Here is an 18,988-nt window from a genome sequence, read left to right as displayed (position 1 = left end):
CCAGTAGCCACACTTCAACTTGGCTCTACAGTGAGGTGCCTGTATCAATAAGGAATTTAGGCAAGAATTCAGGGTTTCAGCTATTTAAAAAGGTGAACAGGCTAAATCTCAGTCCAAATGAATGAAATAACAATGAGTGGCTTTCTTTATTAATACAACGATACATTTTAATTTATATCTCAGAGTTGGTACAGATTCTAACTATGCTGTAATCCAAGGAGCAATTCATATTCTTAAGTCTATCCTACAAAGCCTTTTCAAAATACTATATGTGCCCAAAGTCAGTAAGAGTTCATTCTACCTTTGGGCATCTTTGACCATCAGATAGCTCTCCTGAGCAAACTAGGTAGTGTCAGATATTAATAGATATTAGTTCCCTGCTTCGTGTCAAACCAGGACTAGCTTTAATTTCTTTTTGTTAGGGAATTGGTTGAAGACAGTTAACCTTCCTTCTACCATTTATATGCACTACTCTTTTACATCAGTCTTCACATCATTGTATATGCATCCACTGAACCCATTTCCATTTTTGAGGCTCCAGAATGAACGATAATAGGTTTTGTGCTGACAAGGGCGAAGCAAAAGGAAACATTTCTCTAGTTCTGGACGTTATACTTCTACCAAAGCCACTGAGTTTTTGCCTGAGCACGTTTAGCACCCTGAGCCTTACTAAGCTCACTGTTGGTAACAACCCCCACATGGACAACTGTCTGCTCTTCCAAGGGGGTGTGTCCTTGGTTGGGGGTTCTCTGAGCAGCATTTATCTTTATCTAGTTTCATCATTTGAGTGCCATCCATCATTTCAATCTGTAAATATATTGTGGAATATCCATTATTAATCATTATGTGCAACCCATTCACAATATGTATTTAAAATAATACATATCCTTTTAAATTCCCTTTCCCACCTTTGACTTCTCTTCCTTCTTGCCAAGTGTGATTTTATTCTCCTTCTCCTCCTCCCCCTCCTCCTTTTCCTCCTTCTCATCCTCTTCCTCGTCCTCCTTCTCAGTACGAATATCATTCAGAAAGGAGTAATCCTTATTTCTATAAATAGAGCTAAGTGCTCTATTTTTTAAATGAATAAAATTATGGAATAGGACAGGGTTTAAGGTAAAGCCATGAATATAAATTCCTATCCAGGTTGAAAAGTACCCATTAATCAGCATCCTCTGAATATATTCCTTCAATGGATAAAAACTTCCTTGAATTATGCTATTATTTAGCCCATAGGTCTCCATATTTTCCCACAAACATAAGATGAAAGGCTTGGCAAAGATTTATTTGTTCACGTTATTGATTACCTCCAATGCATCAGGCATTGTTCTAGGTGCTAAGAATATAGTTTTAAACAAGACAAATAAAGTTCCTTTGCTCACAGATTGTACATTCTAGCTGGGAGAGACAGGTAATACTAAATTAATGGTGTCATGGCATACAGTAGTGACTGGGAATGCTACTTTAGGCAAGGTGGTTGCAAAAAGTATTGCTGAGATGGTGAAATTTAAGCTGAGATTATGATATTTAAACTGAGGCTTGAATGTCAAGGAGAAGCCAGCAATGCAAGATCTGTAGGAAGCGGACACCAGGCAGAGGAAACGACAAATGAAAAAAACTCTAAGTTAGGACTGATCCATCTCAGGCTGTTAAAGAAACAGAACATCTACTCAGAAGCCCAGGTAAAAGATTTCCTTGACCTACTGGCTAGTAAACATATAAAAATAAAATCAGAATAGAACCTGTATAAATCTGAAAATCATTATGCTAATTGAAAAAAGAAAGGCAAAGGGGGAAAAGAGTAAATACTGCATAATCCCATTTATAGGATGTTCTAAAAATACAGACCAATCTTTAGAAACAGAAAGCAAATCAGTGGTCATCTTAGTGATGGCTGGATTATCATGGGATTCAAGGATAGCATGGGAAATTATGGGAATGACTATAATCTTTGTTATGGCGATGGTCTCATGAGCACATTTTTATATGCTCAAACTCATCAAATTATAAATTTTAAATATGTGCAGTTTCTTGTACGCCAATTATACCTTTATAAAACCATAATAAAATCAAATGTTCAAGCATTTTCTTTCATAAGCAGTATGTGATAGTTCCCAGACATGCCTAGTTTATTTCCTAAGATGTAATAAGCCTCCCTCCATAATACAACCCATGCTTTCCTGCTATCTCCATCACACTCATTTGCCGATATCAAAAAGACCGTATCTCTTTCCCAGTTTTGAACAGGGAAAGGGTGTTTGTCCAACTTCAGTTCACAAACAGGTCTCCTCGAAGATCTTGGCAGGAGTTCGAGGATCTACTTTGCATATAATTTCAGAATTGCATTTTAATTCAGCTAATCTAGAAACCCTGAACTCATTTAGAGGAGTATATATACACACATATAAATGTATATTAAGAAATATGTATATTATGGGATATATAATATATAATTATATATTACTCTAAATGAGTTCAAGGTTTGGGAATTTATATACATAAACATTATATAATATTATTTAAATATAAATATAAATATATACATATTTAAATTCCCTCTCCCACCTTGGACATCTGTTCCTTCTTGGCAAGTTTGATTCTCTTCTCCTTCTTCTCCTCCTCTTCCTCTTCTTCTTCCTTGGTCTAAATATCACATTTTTTTCCCCCTTCTAAACACCATTCTTTATGAAGTGAAGAAAGGAGCATGCCATGGGTCACAGAAGACCCCCCCTTAAGCATCAATTACTTACAACACCAAGAGGTGTGCCTTCCCTTAGCTGCATTTAGGAATAACTTATAACTAGAAGGTTTTGTTCCCTCTTGCATTGGTTTTATAAATTCTAACCCCTTTAGGAAATTAAGTGTCCCTGACCTTATTCTTACTTCTGCTACTAACAAGTTAGAAGAAGGACGTGGAGAAGGACTTGGGGAAGACGCAAACTCTGAGCTGCCAACAGCATTAGTAACAACCACCCTCTGGGATGAATAGGGACATCTGAGACAACTGTCACAAATCCCGAGAGGTAATTCTGCAGCCCTGGCTGCCCGGGTGAACACTTATGTTACCCTCTCACCATTCCGGTTCCCACTGATGGGCTCACACACAGTTGTTATAAACAGAAGTTGTAACACTCATAGAGTGAAGAATTACACAAATTAAAGTGACTGTAATCATTACGTACATGTTGGGAACGCAACAAACACATGCGTATTTAAGAATTATCATCGTTTCACTCTGTGGGAACTTATGGAACGAACATAGCATCATGTTTTATTCTGACAACAGTTACATCTCTGCTCTGAACCCATACATCCCTCCATTTGCAAGCCATGAGTTTTTGGAATCACCTCTAAAAAATATACTAAAAATGTATTAAAAATTATCACCTAGTACAGCCATATAATAATCCTATCATTTCTGTCTGATTTTTCAAGGTTTGGGGTTAGAGTCTACCAATCTATTTATCAGATTTATTAGGAGAAGAGGAGAGGTCATTCGTCCTACGGAAGGGGGTGGGCATTTGCAGTGGTTGGATGTGGAGAGAGTGGAGGCCAGGGTCTTGTGTCAGCATTCAGACAAGCCTTAGACAGCCACAGGCCACAGAGATAGGTGAGGGCAGTTTCGCTGGAAGCACCCCAGCAGACCGTACAGATGGATGGCATGTCCTGGAAGTTCTTGAGATTCTCAGCAGCTCCTGGGCAGGTTCTCGAAAACCCCTCGCTTTGCTACTGAATGTTATCTGGCCACAGAGTCCTTGCCTTTACCCCTAGCCTTTCCAATTTTTTAATAAGCATCTCATTCCCTTTATGCAACACTCAGATTTATAATTTATAACATGCATCCTATTTTCCTGATAAGGTAAACAAGTACAGATACAGGTAGGAATCAGTTAGAAACCAGAGATTAGATTTCACAAAACCACTGCTATTGTTAAAACTGGTAACAATAGTAACCACTGGTAGCATGGTTAAACACGCTGGTCTTAGCACCATCACTCACAAGTCACTATAGGCAAGTTATTTAACTTCCTGTGCCTCAGGTTCATCTCTACAAAATGAGGGCAAAATAATATAATATATATAATATAAAATAATATTTACCTCTTAGGACTATCTATGAGGATTAAAAATCTTGTATGGATAAAACTTAAAATAGTGTCTGGCATATGCTGAGCAATCAATAAACATTATTTATTATTATCAGTGGTTCCATGCATGGTTTTTCGGATGAGTATATCCAATTCCCTGGTGTCTATTTTCCCACTCTACTAATGCCTGAGTGCTTCAGCTACTGCTGAGGCTGGATTGCCAATCACCCCCAGGTCCTGCGGGCTTCACTGATAGGAAACAGAGACCATTCAACCTCTCCAAGCTCTCTTTCCAAAAGTTAGATCAATCCTTTCTAAAGTACACCTTCAATCACTGATGTAGGTAGACCTGGAAGCTAACTGCACATCCTTTGTTTAGAATGAGCAGTTCCTTGACCCTCTCTAGGTCATCCCCATGTGATTAAATACACAAACAACAAGAACACCAACAAAGATGGGTTAGCTGGTTTTGCCTCATGGCCTTTGAACATTAAGTGGGTGAAAGACTGACAAGTTGAGACTTATGGGGATGTATGTTTCCCTACCATGGAGGATGCTGTGATGTTGGCAATGAACCTAAAGGAGCCAGCTGTGTGGTTAAGAATATTGATTTACATAGATCAAATTTCATAGCCTAGGTTTTCCCCATTTGTACTGAAGACTGCTTTATGGGTTTTGGGGGGGAATAATAGGCAACACATTTCAGAAAGAAAAAGAAGAAATTTGGATTCAGTTACCTGTGTTTGAATTGTGGATCAGTTACATAGTAGAGGGTTGGCCTTTATCAGATGTGTGATATCTTAAGACTCCATCCATTCATCTATGAGGTAAGTACTATGGCTACTACTACTATTACTACTACTACTACTACTACTACTACTACTACTACTAATGGTTTCCTAGGGCTTGCCTTCTTTAAAATACTGCATATCAAATCCTTATCACACTCCCCGGCACATGCTATTCTATTAGCACTATTCTGCTCCTCTTGGTATATATTTTGTCACACACTGGCAAAGCACAGGGAACCAGTCAGCCTCCTGGTTTCAAAGCCACATAACAAAATGATGCATACCAAGTCAACATATACACACTGGCTCTTATTTAGTTTCCATTCCCACTGTCCTGGGGCCATATTGGTTCCTGCTATGTTATCTCTGTTTTCCAGTAGACTCGTCTCTTACCACAAACAGAATCAGTAAGTCTGTGATGAGCTATCACATGACTGAAGAGACTTTTTGCCTTCCTAGGACACACTTGAGGTCTGGGTTGGACAAACTTATCTAAAGGGATAAAAGTGACCAAGCAGAGGATGCCAGGGTGGCTCAGTCGGTTAAGCATCTGCCTTCAGCTCAGGTCATGACCCCAGGGTTCTGAGATCAAGTCCCACATTGGGCTCCTTGCTCAGCAGGGAGTCTGCTTCTCCATCTTCCTCTGCGCTTCCCCCTGTGTTTTTTTTCTCTCTCTCTCTCTCTCAAATAAATAAATAAAATCTTTAAAAAATTAAGTGGCCAAGCAGAAGTGAGTCAGGACTCCTTTCTCCTGAACCATCTACCTCTAGGAACAGAAAACAGTACATGTTCTGATTCCTGTTAAGATTATTTAAGGCCCCCTTTTAAAGGGTCATCTTGTACCTGATTCTACCTTAATATTGGATGGCTAGTTGGACATCCCTCCCTACTACATAATTTCACCCCAAATTTGTGACATCGTCTTCTGCATTTACCTCTTGTGTCTTAATTTTCCTGCCTCCTTTTCTTCATCATTATTTATATCTCCTTTAATTTGTCCATGCATGGTTATGCTCTGTCCCTTTATTATATATCCAGTAGGCATCAAGATAAAATTCAATTTTCATGCAATCAAATACCAGCTTTGTGCCATTTAGCATAATTCAATTCCCTTTCCTTTCATGTCTTGAATTCAGGGTTGCAACCTTACTACCCAAGTTGGAATGGGAGGGTGTCAATGGCAGCAGCCTTGAAAATGAACATAGGATATTAGAGCTGAAAGAAATTCAAAGATCTTTAAGTTGGAAGCTAAGAAACCTGAGGATAAACCTCTCCAGAGTCACAGAGCCAGCTGTCTGTGGCAAACTCTGACCCAGAACCTAGCTTCCTGGAATCAAAGCCATGTGTCCTTAAGGAAAACCAAGCTGGGCATTAAAGTGGGGCTTCATGGAAACTTGTGGGAGAGCAAAACCCATGACAGACTCTTCCCTCTTGGGTGCAGTGGATGTGCCCAGGCTTTTTTGTTTGGTCCCCTCCTAAGACAGGGGAACTGGACACCTGGCCAGGATCAAGAAATCAGGCAAAACATGGAAATGTTCTTAGAAATTTAAAAGCAGCCTTCTTCCTTCTGCATCAGAATCATCTAAGTTCAGGATCTTACGAACCAAAAATGTAAGCTTTCTGTGAGTCTTTTTATCCTATTAAGGATATACTGGTTTGAATATCATGACCTTGATTTCTTCTCCTGAAATTGTTTCCTTTTCTCTCTCCCTCCTTCCCTTCCTTATCCATCCCTGGAATGCTCTTCTCTTCCTCCCTTTTTCTTCCCTTCTCCCTCCTTCCCTTCCTTTCTTCCTCCTTTCCTTATCCTCCCTCCCTCCTTTTCTTCCTCCCTCCCTTTTCCCCTTCCTTCCTCTCTTCCTCCTTCCCTTTCTTCATTCCTTCCTTCCTTCACCTTTATCAAATCCATAGTTTGATTTTCTACTACCAGTTACAGCTGGTAAACTAACTCCTACAGATGAAGTGGACTTGAACCCCAACACTAAAGGGCCAGGTCTTTGCAAAGGTCACAGGGAGACCATGGGGTTACATAACAGAGAGTCAACATGGAGAATAAATAGAACAAGGAAGTACTCTAAAAATTAATGAAAAGCTACTGAATTAACTTAGCTACCCATGCCAGGCTATTTGCAGCCTTCTTAAGTAAAAACAGGCTCTCCTATTTGGGAAGACTTCACAGGTTTTATTTGCCTTCCATTTTTAGAATTAACAACAAAGACAAGGACAGCATAGGCTGAAGTTGACAAAGAGTAGGAGGAGCAAGTTTCCTGACGGAAATCCTTCTCTAGGGTCTGGTAGCCTATTTTACTTTGAGGTATTTATAGATTCATAGGCAAGAGACCAGCTGTTCATTTGGTTGAGCCTGAGGCATAGGCGAACGATATCCCCAGTGTTGACTGGCAGTAGGTAAATCACTTAACTACACCTAGCAAGTCACTTAGCCTCCCTGGGCTCCCATGGAATCACTCGTGAAATGGGATTTCTTTTAGGTTAGCTTCCATAGTTGTTATTAAGTGTGAACATTTTGCAAATAGCAAATGCAATATGAAAAAAAAATGCACTTTGACTCCTCTCTGTCTGCAATCTCTTTCATCTTTCTCCTTTGAATTCTTCTCACCATGGTTTGCGACGCATCCCACCTACGGTGATAAACATTCCACCGAAGATAACATGCGCCGACTTCCCTGAATGGTATTAAAACAATCAAGGGATATTTCTGGGCCAAAATGACCCAAATCATTCAGATTTTAAAACTTAACAAACACACACAGACGTACGTGCACCCAAGACATATTGTTGGGGGACTGTACGATTCAAGAAACTAATAACGTTACCTTCAATTTATATTATAACTTTAATGGCCCCCAACTCTAGGAGTTATACAGATCAGCTTCAAAAGCCAGCAGTCTCTTAAGATTCATGACATTTGGCAAAACTCTTAACCTCCATAAAACTTAATTTCTTTGTTTGCAAAAGGGAAGGTTAATAATAGCATCTGTCACAAAGGATTATATATCTGATTGACATAATAATTTTGAAATGCTTAGCCCAGCAACTGATTCATAGTTAAGCTCTAATGAATGTTTGTTATTATTGTTATCATATATATATATAAACATACAAATTATTTTTACAGTTTCATACTATTCTACAAAATTAATCAACAATGGCTTTCTTTTCTTCTTACTACTGCTAAGAATTTGGGTTGTTTAAATTTATTGGGGGATATAAGTGTCATTGCTATAAATACCTACATATTAAATATTGTTTTCTGTTAAGTTTATTTTCTGAAGGGATATTCGAGCTGGAAATACAGGATTAAATGAGAGGTTTTGATGGGCCATTTTACAAGTTGCTAGATTCCTCTCCAGAGGAAAGTAAACCAGTTTACAGACAGCTGTATGATATTATTAAATCTCCTTCCTCATAGACACACTAACATTTGTATTTTAATTTTTTTACTTAACAGATTATTTTAAATAACAAAAATACTTGACTTTGCCTTTCTTTACAAATGGAATTGGGTTTTCTGTTGCTATTTTTCCAAGCTAAGATTAGCATTTCTTCCTGGTTAGATCATTTATTTTGACCCATTAGGGAACCATTTACTGTTTTAAAGGAACATGTGATATTCGGTCTCAAGAGACCCCCAGCCTAGGTCCCATTCCGGCATTTCCCTTCTTGTAATCACTGGGCATTTCTTTGCCTACAACTATAGAATGAAACTAAAAATATTCTCCTATTTTGATATCACGGGCTATTTTTTAAAAATAATCTGAATGTAGTAAGGGTGACAGAAGACAAAGGAAGAATGATATTATCAGAATTTCAAGGCAATAAGAATGGGAATTGATGGAAATAGAGTATAAAACACTGAGCCTCTATGATTGTTTTGATATAATGGTACCTTTTGGGGAGGGATTCTGCCCATTTCTAGAGTTCCCATTTTGGCCCAGAGACATTCGTACTCTACTTTCTGTCCCCATTCATTCTCTCTAAGGAAGGAAGAATAACATGGAACTGGTGGTTTGGGGGGAGATGCTGAGTGAACTTGAGGACCCTGTGGCCTCAGTGTTCCTTCTCTTCCTGTAGGACCTGACTCAGGACACACCCACTGCTCCCATGCATGATCAGCTTAGCAAGACAGACTCTAACCCTATAGTTTGGGGTGAGGAAGTTCAATCCTGGTGGGGACATGCTCATTAACTCATTACCAGTAATAAAGCAGTTATGTTTTATTTCAATCTGATCAGCTCCTGTATCCTGTTTCTTATTTGATTTGGAACTCAGGAGAGATGAGATAGGTGCCATTCTCTGACCATCCTAAAGGCCGGTAAGGCTTAGTATTTGTAGTCATTAAGCATCAAGGATGCCTAGCCATACTAACTGGTTCTACCCCTAATCTTTTTACCAGCTTCGGGGAAAGGCAAGTCACATGGCTTCTCCGAGTTCCAGTTTCTTCATCTACACAGGGCAGATAATAATCGTACACACCTCAAAGTAGTGTTGAAAGCAAGAGTTGCCGTACTACAGCTTAGTCGGACAAATCCAGTCCATTGCTTATTTTTGTAAATAACATTTTCGTGAAATATAGCCATGTCCATATATTTACATACTGTCTATGGCTACTTCCACGCTAACACAGCAGAGCTGAGCAGTCGCAAAGAGACCATATGGTCCACAAAACTTAAAATGTCTTCTGTCTCTTTCCAGAAAAAGTCTGCCAACCCCCAGTTTAAAAGATAAAACAAGGAAAGAGTGATGCATGCAAAATGCACAGTCCGGTAGTGAAAAGAGTAAATGTTTCTTATGTGTTCACTATTACTATCTATCGGAAGACAGGATGTCTTTGTGATTAAGGGCACTGATTCTTTGGCCCGGTTCAACTCTACAACTTACCAACTCTGCTATTTTAGGCAAGCCTCAGGGTCTTTCTAAGTCACGATGGGTTTATCAGTACATGGACATAATAATGCCTACTTTGTAGGGTTATTGAAATGCTTCAATGAGATGATACGGCAAATGACTTCAGAGAGTACATCATTGCCATCACAACTGTCATTAATTTCCTCCAAAAGGAATCTAAAATATGAACTCACTTCTAATACTAGTTCATTGATAGTAGTAAATCTCAATTAATTCACATATTCTCTCAGAAAATATTAAGTGGTCATCCTGAGAAAGTCAGAGCGTGTCCAGAGATGCGTAGAACTCTTCCTTCCTCCTTAACTTCCCCAATGCAATCATCCTAAAATCTATACTCTCAGATAAAAGCCAAAGTACCACAAAGTCTCAAAGAAAAAGCACCATCTAAATCAAGTCACTTCACATAGGGGGACGATCTGCATTCGGTGAGTCTGCACCAGAGTTCAAAGAACATCCAAAGCCTGGATTATCATGCAATTGTGAGTCTTGACAGAGCTCTCATGATTTAAAGATGAGTAAACAAGAAATGAGGAAATAGAAGCTGAAAGAAGAGGAGGGACGAATCAGAACAATCCGGAAGGTGAAATGTGCGACGTACAAAGAGATGGATGCCTCCATCAAGCAACAGAGAGATGCATGCTTTGAGGAATGACCGGCCACCAGAAACGGAAGCCAGTCTGACGTAGTTCCTGGGAAGGTATCAGGAATTTTTTTTTTAAATGGCATTTATGAAACATTATATGAAAAAAGTACAGATTGAAATGGAACAAGAACAGGCCATATCACAAAAGGAGTAAAAGAGATGCTGATGAGAAATAATGAAACAGGAGCAACAAATCTCAATGTAAAGTAACAGAAATCAAAACATATTGTTAGCAAAGAGGAGAGACTCTGTGAGGACAAACAGCCTCCAGAACTTGGTGAATGGGACTGAAGAAGAAAAGTGATGAAGGGGAAAGAAGAGACAGAGGCAGAGGTTGGGAAGCAGATACCAAACACTCCAGAGAAACAAAGATGAAGACATGGGATGGAATCACTGCTTTCTGGTAATTGAAAGCCATGTCAGAGGGGAAGAAAGGTTCGAATTGAAATCAACCAGAAGTACCTAAATGCCAAAGAAGAAATATTTTTGATGTAGTAGAATAAGAATGTTGACGTTAATGAACAAGAAAAACCAGGACAACTATCAAGGCAACAAAATCAGGGTGTGTGCTGAGGGTGCCCAACCAGGCTGAGAGTGGCAGGATTAAACAGCAGAGTATGTCCACACTGTTACAGTGAATGAACTCTCCAGGGAGGCTCAGTGGAATTCCTGTGTAAGGGGAAGAAAGAATCACATGTATATGAATGTGACAAGAATATAACTTTGAGGGCGTCTGCATGGCTCAGTTGGTTAAGCAACTCCCTTCAGCTCAGGTCATAATCCTGGAGTCCCAGGATCGAGTCCCATATCAGGCTCCCTGCCCAGCAGGGAGTCTGCTTTTCCTTCTAACCCTCACCGCTCTCATGTGCTCTCTCTCTCTCTCTTCATTCTCTCTTTTTCAAATAAATAAATAAAATCTTTTTATAAAAAAGGAGAATATACCTTTGATTTACTTTACCAAAAAAAAATTCATTAAAAAAATTTTTTTGTTGTTTTTTTTAAGGTATGCTCTAGCAAAAAATGTAACATGAATCAACCCAGAAAAAATAATGGGGACACGATTGTATGGAATGGATAGAAAAGAGCAATGCAAGTAATTAAACAAAACTGAATTTTAAAGTGATTTGACTTGACTATAAGGCAATCTAAATGTCACAGATACTCCTTATATGGGAAAAGAGAAGTAGAAAAATAATATCTTTGTTTCAAACAAATGGGAAACAAACGGTTTTATAGGCAATCTGTGTATGTTCAAGATGTGTATGTTCAAGGATAAATCCTAGGAAATGGAAAGTGTTCCACATCATAGAATAATACACACTAAACACAGATTTTACTCATTCACAAACACAGGCACAAACTTCCTCAATTCACAGTAAATAATCCCAATATCTATGATAAAATGGTATCTTAGATTTTCAAGGATGGATGAGTATTAGAGACTCTACTAACATAATTTAAGACTTTATTAATTCAAAGTAATAATCATTTTTCTAGATACCAAAAAATGGACAAAATTCATCATCCAATCCTGCTTTTTAAAATTAATATGCTAAAAAGCTAATTTACAAAGAAGACATCAGACATTAATATCAAAACAACAGATGGGGGTGCCCAGGTGGATCAGTCAGTTAGCATGGGCTCCGGTCATGATCTCAGGGTCCTGGGATCCAGCTCCACACTGGGCTCCCTGCTCAATGGGGCATCTGCTTCTCCCTCTCCATCTGCCTCCCCACCACCTCCTGTTCTCTAATGCTCTCTCTCTGTCTCAAGTAAATTAAAAAACAAAAACAAACATTTTACTTAATGTTCAAATGCTTAGAGTCATTCCCATTTTGAAGTTAGGTTCACAGCAAGGATCTGAATAGAATATAGGATCTGAATAGAACCAGCCTTAAATAATGTTCTCAAACTCTAGCCAATACTATAAAAGAGAATAAAAACTGAGTAAAGCTATAGGCCTGCCTGGGTGGCTCAGTGGGTTAAGCGTCTGCCTTCAGGTCAGGTCATGGTCTCAGGGTCTTGGGATCAAGCCCCACATTGGGCTCCCTGCTCAGCGGGGAGCCTGCTTCCCCCTCTCCCTCTGCAGCTCCTCCTTCTTGTACTCTCTCTCTCTGTCAAATAAATAAATAAAATCTTAAAAAAACACAAAAATGAGTAAAGCTAATTATCAAAATTTATAAATGGCATGACAACCTCTCTAAAAAAAAAAACCAGAAAAATCCATGGAACACTTTTAGGTATAACTACGGAGTTCAATGAAATTATAAATATATATATATATATATATATATATATATAAAATCAGAATTTTCCTATATCATGATGACAGCCATTTAGAAAAATATGGAGAAAAGACTTTTAAGAGTAATGAGAAAATTTAAAATATGAAGATTAAAAGCTTTTGATGATATATCTAAGAATTGCACAAAAGGGTACAAAAGGAACCCCTACAATACTTCCTTTATGAACACTGAAGAAGAGCTAAATAAGTGGGACAAAATTTCAGATTTTGAAAAAGCAATATGGGCAAACAGTCAACCGACCAAAAAATCTATAATTTTAATGTAGTTTGAGTTAAAATCCCAGTGGTTTCATTCTTGGCAGTTAACAACTCATTATAGGGCTCATCAGTGAAAAAAAAATAAACAAGGCAGGTAAAATAGCAAAGCACACTTTTAAAACAAATATTAATGAGGTGGTGCTTGTAACATTACATATTTAAGTTGTACAGCTACAGTATTAAAAACTGAAGAGAACAGAACATCAAAAAATATACCTAGGTACATTCACATGTAGATACTGTAAAGAGACTGACATTACTAATTAATGATGGATTATTTAGTAATTACTAAGGCAAATGGTGAATAATTTAGAAATACAGAATTATTTAATTGTAACTGGAAAAGAAATTATGATATGTAAATAGACTCATTATAAAAGCATCTACCTCAGTATAATAATATCAATTGACACAATTTTACAATGAATTATTTGGATAATTAGTTGAGTTATGAATTATTTGTTATTCAACTGAAGTAGGTATGCTGTTAAAGCTAAAAGAGACAAAGAAAAAAACTGGTACACCTGTCCATGTAAAAACAAAAACATCCAAAGTCAATAAACTACATTAAAAAAAATGTAAAAGGTAAATAGGAAAAGTATTTGCAATATCCATGATAAAGAGGTGTTGAACATCTTTAACACAGAAATTTCAATTAAATTTAAATATAAATTTAAGAAAGGAAAAAACATGATGCTGAAAGGAATAAAAACCAAAAGACATACCCAGGAAATTTATTTTAAAAAAGAAATGATACAGAAACATTTTATCTATATCAGAAAAGGTAACACTTTAAATTAAAACCACATCCTCTTTTCACCTAAAAATGGCAAAGACTGTAATGCAAAAGCAATGGGTGTGTCTAGAAGACATGATAGAGAAAATCCAGTTGAGCTTGGGTTTGGCGACGACTCTTCAGATATAACACCAAATAAAGGCAGGATAAATGAAAGGAGTATCTGATGAGCTTGACTTCATTAAAATGAAAGATTTCTGCTCTGGGAAAGATACTGTGAAGAGAAGGAGAAGACAAGCCATAGACTGGGAGAAAATATTTGCAAAAGACACATCTGAGAAAGGACTGTTACCCAAAATATACAAAGAGCTCTTAAAATTCAACAATAAGGAAACAACCTGATTAAAAAATGGGCCAATGACCTTAAAGACTCCTCACTAAAGAAGATAGACATACATCTGGTAAATAAGCATATGAAAAGACGTTCCACAGGGCATGCCATCAGAAAAATGCAAATTGAAATGATGCCATTAGACACCTGTAAGAATGGCCAAAATCCAGAACACGGACAAAGACAAATGTTGGTGAGGATGTGGAGCAGTATGAACTCTCACTCATGGCTGCTGGAAATGCAAAACAGTGCAGCCACTCTGGAAGACAGTTTGGTGATTTCTTACAAAATGAAACATGCTTTTACCATACGATCCAGCAATCACACTCTTTGGTGTTTACCCAAAGGAGCTGAAAACTTCTGTCCACACAAAACCTGTACACGGATGTTTATAGCAGCTTTATTCATAATTGCCAAAACTTAGAGGGAGCCAAGATGTCCTTCAATGGCCAAAAGGATAAAGAAACTGTGAATCATCCAGCCAATGGAATATTTTTCAGTGCTAACTCTAAATGAGCTATCGAGTCACGAAAAGACATGGAGGAAACATGAATGCATATTTCTATGAGAAAAAGGCCAATCTGAAAAGCCTGCATACTATATGGTTTCAATTATATGACTTTCTGGAAAAGGTAAAACTATGGGCACAGTAAAAAGATCAGCGGCTGCAAGGGGTTCGTGGGGAGGGAGGGTTGAATAGGCAGGGGACAGAGGATTTTTAGAGCATTGAAACTTACGCTGTATGAAACTATAATGATAACACATGTCATTATACACTTGTCCAAACCCACAGAATATACAACAGCAAGAGTGAACCCTAAGGTAAACTATGGACTTTGGATGATAATGATGTGTCAATGTCACTACATCAACTGTCACAAATGCCTCCATTCCAGTGGGGGATGTTGATAATAGAGAGGCTGTGTATGTTTGGGGCAAAATATACATGGGACATCCATACTTTCCTCCCAATTTTACTGTGAAGCTAAAACAGCTCTTAGAAATAAAATCTATTTTAAAAAGGATAAAACAGTGTCTATAAAGTTACAGAAAAGGGAACTTTCATACCTAGACATTAAAGGTATCACATATTTGTTTATTCATAGATGAAAAAAAAATCTAATTTCACCAAAATGTTGACAATGGTTCTCTATCAAAGGCAGGGTGGTTAAAGACAGGGATATGGTGTTTTTGTGTGTGCTCTCCAAAAGGTAAGTTAATATAATTTAAATTTAATGTATTAATTTCATATAATTCAAAATATCATGTGATTCAGAAGGGCAAAACTTTTTTTTTTAAAGATTTTATTTATTTATTTATTTGACAGACAGAGATCACAAGTAGGCAGAGAGGCAGGCAGAGAGAGAGAGAGGGATGCAGGCTCCCCACTGAGCAGAGAGCCCGATGCGGGGCTCGATCCCAGGACCCTGAAATCATGACCCGAGCCGAAGGCAGAGGCTTTAACCCACTGAGCCACTCAGGTGGCCCTAAAAGATACTTGATTTTTATTTAAAAATAGTTTTGCCCTTGTGGGGCACCTGGGTGGCTCAGTGGGTTAAAGCCTCTGCCTTCGGCTCGGGTCATGATCCCAGGGTCTTGGGATCGAGCCCCACATCGGGCTCTCTGCTCAGCGGGGAGCCTGCTTCTCCCTCTCTCTCTGCCTGGCTCTCTGCCTACTTGTAATCTCTCTCTCTCTCTGTCAAATAAATAAATTTTTTAAAAAATCTCAAAAAAAAAAAAAGAGTTTTAGGTAAAAACCTGCCCTTTACCTTCCCTAGTATTTCCTTCTGTGCAACTCAAAAAGAATCCTCCTGAAGTCTGCAAGCCTGTCCTGCAGAGCATGCCCAGGGAAAGGTCAGGTGGGGAGGGGGGTGGCAGACCTCTCCTCTTGAAACCATACGGAGTGCAGTGTTGATAAACATTAGTCACACCCTTCATATTAGAGGGAGAGCCCTGTTGCTAACTGAATCCCTAGGATTTGCTTGGCTGTCCTGATTATTATACCTTGTGATGGAGCCCTATTCATCAGAAACTAATCAAAGGGTACTCAAACAGCCTGCTGTTGATTGCAAACCAACAGATTTAAGTTCCCCTCCGCCATCCTTTAATGGATATACGCTTATTGGCTAGAATATTTACTGGGTCAAGATAGGTTCAAGGTGATTTTCCTCTCAGGTAGTTTTGGGTCCTTTGGGCAGGAACCACATCTATTTTGATCAACTGCCTGGATGAACAGAAAGACGGATTGAGAGACACACATTTGGGTGAAATGGGCAAATTCCATCCAGCCGTCGGCACCCAAACTCAGTGCCTCTTAAGCTGAATTCAAATCTAATTAAAACACACACATGAAAAAAATAAAATAATAAAATAAATAAAACACACACATGAATCACATCCTGCATGTAGGTATCCTGCCCTTAAGAAGCTGCGCCAGCCTAAGGAGGGCCAGAGGTCATGGAGGATTTCAAGCTTCAGGAAGCATGCGCTGCTTGCGACTGAAACATTAACAGGAGGGTGGGGTGGCAGGGAGAAGCGGGAAATACCATCTTCTTATGACAACCCACACAGCAGCCATTGTATTTGAAGCTCAACACCAAATTCTTTAGACTTGAATTAGAAGAGGCACTTGTTTGACAGATTTCCTCTTGTTCCAGTTTGCAGGTAACTAATCCTCACTGCACTGGATCAAACAGACGGGCGCAATCAATTCAGGGAAAGCAAGCAATGCCAGGTCTGCTCAATCTTCCCTCAATGAGCCGCAGAGAAGAAGGTGGGGGGGGGCGGAGAAAGAAAGAAAATTCAGGCATGCCTGCACCCAACATAGCTTAGCAAAGGAAAAAGATGAAAAGACAAGTTGAAATATGTATCCTGGCAGGTGGAAGCACTTGCTGTCAGAGGGAAGACGTTGACCCGCCACTGTGATGCCCAACGTGCCACGCCTGGGGGTGCTGAGCGGGACTGAAAGGAGCAGGGGCGGACAGCAGTCGGGATGATGTCAAAACAAAAGAAATCAGGGCCATTGTCTTGAGGGAGGAAAGAGGTCCAGATTTACTTAGGTCTCCATGGACTGTGATCTACAGTACAGTGTGATGAGCAAGTTAATTACTGCATTTAGGTAATTAAGTCTCAGAGAAACCAGGACCTTCCAAAGCAAAATTAATTTACGCTGTTGATCTTTCCAGGCTTGACTGGCCATTTGGTGAGAAATCATGCTGGAACCACAGCCTCACACAGGCAGGAAGAAGATTAATGAAAATATGCTAGAAATAAAACAGCCCCAGTATCAATGGCTTGCTCTCTGCCTTTGGACCGGAAGGGCATGAGGAGATGCTTCCTGGTTTACCAGCAGCCATTTCCTCCCCCAGCAGCTCAAGGCCCCATCCATTCCCTGCCTCAAAGCATGGCCAATGACTTAGTCTTCTTTGACTCCTCTTTTCTTGGTCCTCTCTTCTCCCACACGGCCATTCTATCTTTCTTTTTTGCCCCCTGCTTCTGTTTTGATCAATTCTAAAATATCTGTCTATAGTAAAGGGCATCGAAAGAGCTCATTTGGATAATGGTTCTCCCTCTCTTGACTCAACACCATGAATGATCCTCACAGTTATTGGAGATCCCTCATTCCCCTGCGGTGGCCCTGAGTCACGGTCTCCAGGCCAATATATAAATCACCGTCAGGTGGTTCTTCTCATGATCTAAGAAGGAACAGTGCTTTTTAAGAACAGGGAGAGTCAAATATTTCTTGTCCCCAAGTTCCTAGATGTTGGCCACGAGATTGTCTTTTTTTGCTGAGTAATGGCTCCGAAATGATGCCTGTATATATACAAACACACTACTGGCAAGAGACGCATAGGTCGATGTGTGTGTGTTCGCTAAGCTGCATCTTCTCTACCATAAGCAAAATGTATGAATAATGCATGTTTATAGATACACGTAGCTTTATATATGCTTTTATGTGTATAAGTAGGCACCATCCTCCCTGTGTTCAGCAAGAAGTGAGGATGCCCCGGGTCTGGCTCCAGTAGACCACCATTGTCCTTACCTTCAGTTGGCGGCTCCTCCATATGGTCTCCTCGTCAAAGACCTGTAGGACCACTTGGCTGTCATCTCCAAGATGGGCTCCAATCGGAACACCAAGGTCCAAACCTCCCTCCCACCTCTGTGAGCGACTTACCGTTGGAGGTGGTGGTCCAGGGCTTCTTCAACCGCATTCAGGAGAGTCGAGGCCCGGGTCAGGAGCTGACGGCTGCAGCTTACGGACTTGAGTTCCAAGATGAGTAAACTCAAGCAGAACATGGCTCCCATCTCCTCCAGCTCACTGGTGCCAAACTGGAGACCCTGTCAGGTAAATAAAACCATCAGAAGAGACTATATAATGGGAATGGAGTGAAGACAATTTGGAATAGAGAGGGAGAACTCCTGGACACATGACTATCATGGAAATTGAGAATTAATAGCATTTATCAGCCCCTCTCTAATGGGCTTTGCTGGGTGCTTTCTGGATTGGTAGTTCTCAGTCTGCATTATGTGTCATCCAGGGTTTCCCAGAAGGAACCTCCCCCACCCAAGGACAATAATACACTGGCAGGGGTCCAGAGAGGTATATGGGGTTCCAGGAGTCACTTCCCCCTCTTTAATCAAAACAACAGTGCTTCCACCTGTATTTTTTAAAAGGGTTCCACTGTTGAAACAAAAGATTGTAAATGACTGTATTAAGAGATGCCCTTTCAGGGGCGCCTGGGTGGCTCAGTGGGTTAAGCCGCTGCCTTCGGCTCAGGTCATGATCTCGGAGTCCTGGGATCGAGCCCCGCATCGGGCTCTCTGCTCAGCAGGGAGCCTGCTTCCTCCTCTCT

At 39.6% G+C, this 18,988-nt stretch overlaps 1 protein-coding gene across 1 annotated transcript in view; it reads right to left on the bottom strand.

The window, feature by feature from the left end:
• LOC116862574 (cytosolic carboxypeptidase 4-like) overlaps positions 1-18,455 on the bottom strand; it is a 209,855-nt gene extending 191,400 nt beyond the window's left edge. The window contains exon 1 of the mRNA XM_032849933.1: positions 18,310-18,455. Within this exon, the coding sequence (XP_032705824.1) occupies positions 18,310-18,440 (131 nt within the window). The 5' untranslated portion in view covers positions 18,441-18,455. The remainder of the gene's footprint in view (positions 1-18,309) is intronic.
• Between the last annotated feature and the right edge of the window lie 533 nt (positions 18,456-18,988).

Source organism: Lontra canadensis, unplaced genomic scaffold (genome assembly GCF_010015895.1).
Source record: "Lontra canadensis isolate GAN:19392208 unplaced genomic scaffold, GSC_riverotter_1.0 scaffold263, whole genome shotgun sequence".
Lineage (NCBI taxonomy): Eukaryota > Metazoa > Chordata > Mammalia > Carnivora > Mustelidae > Lontra > Lontra canadensis.
Note: the sequence above shows the minus strand (reverse complement) of the source record. Positions and strands in the feature narration are given on the sequence as shown.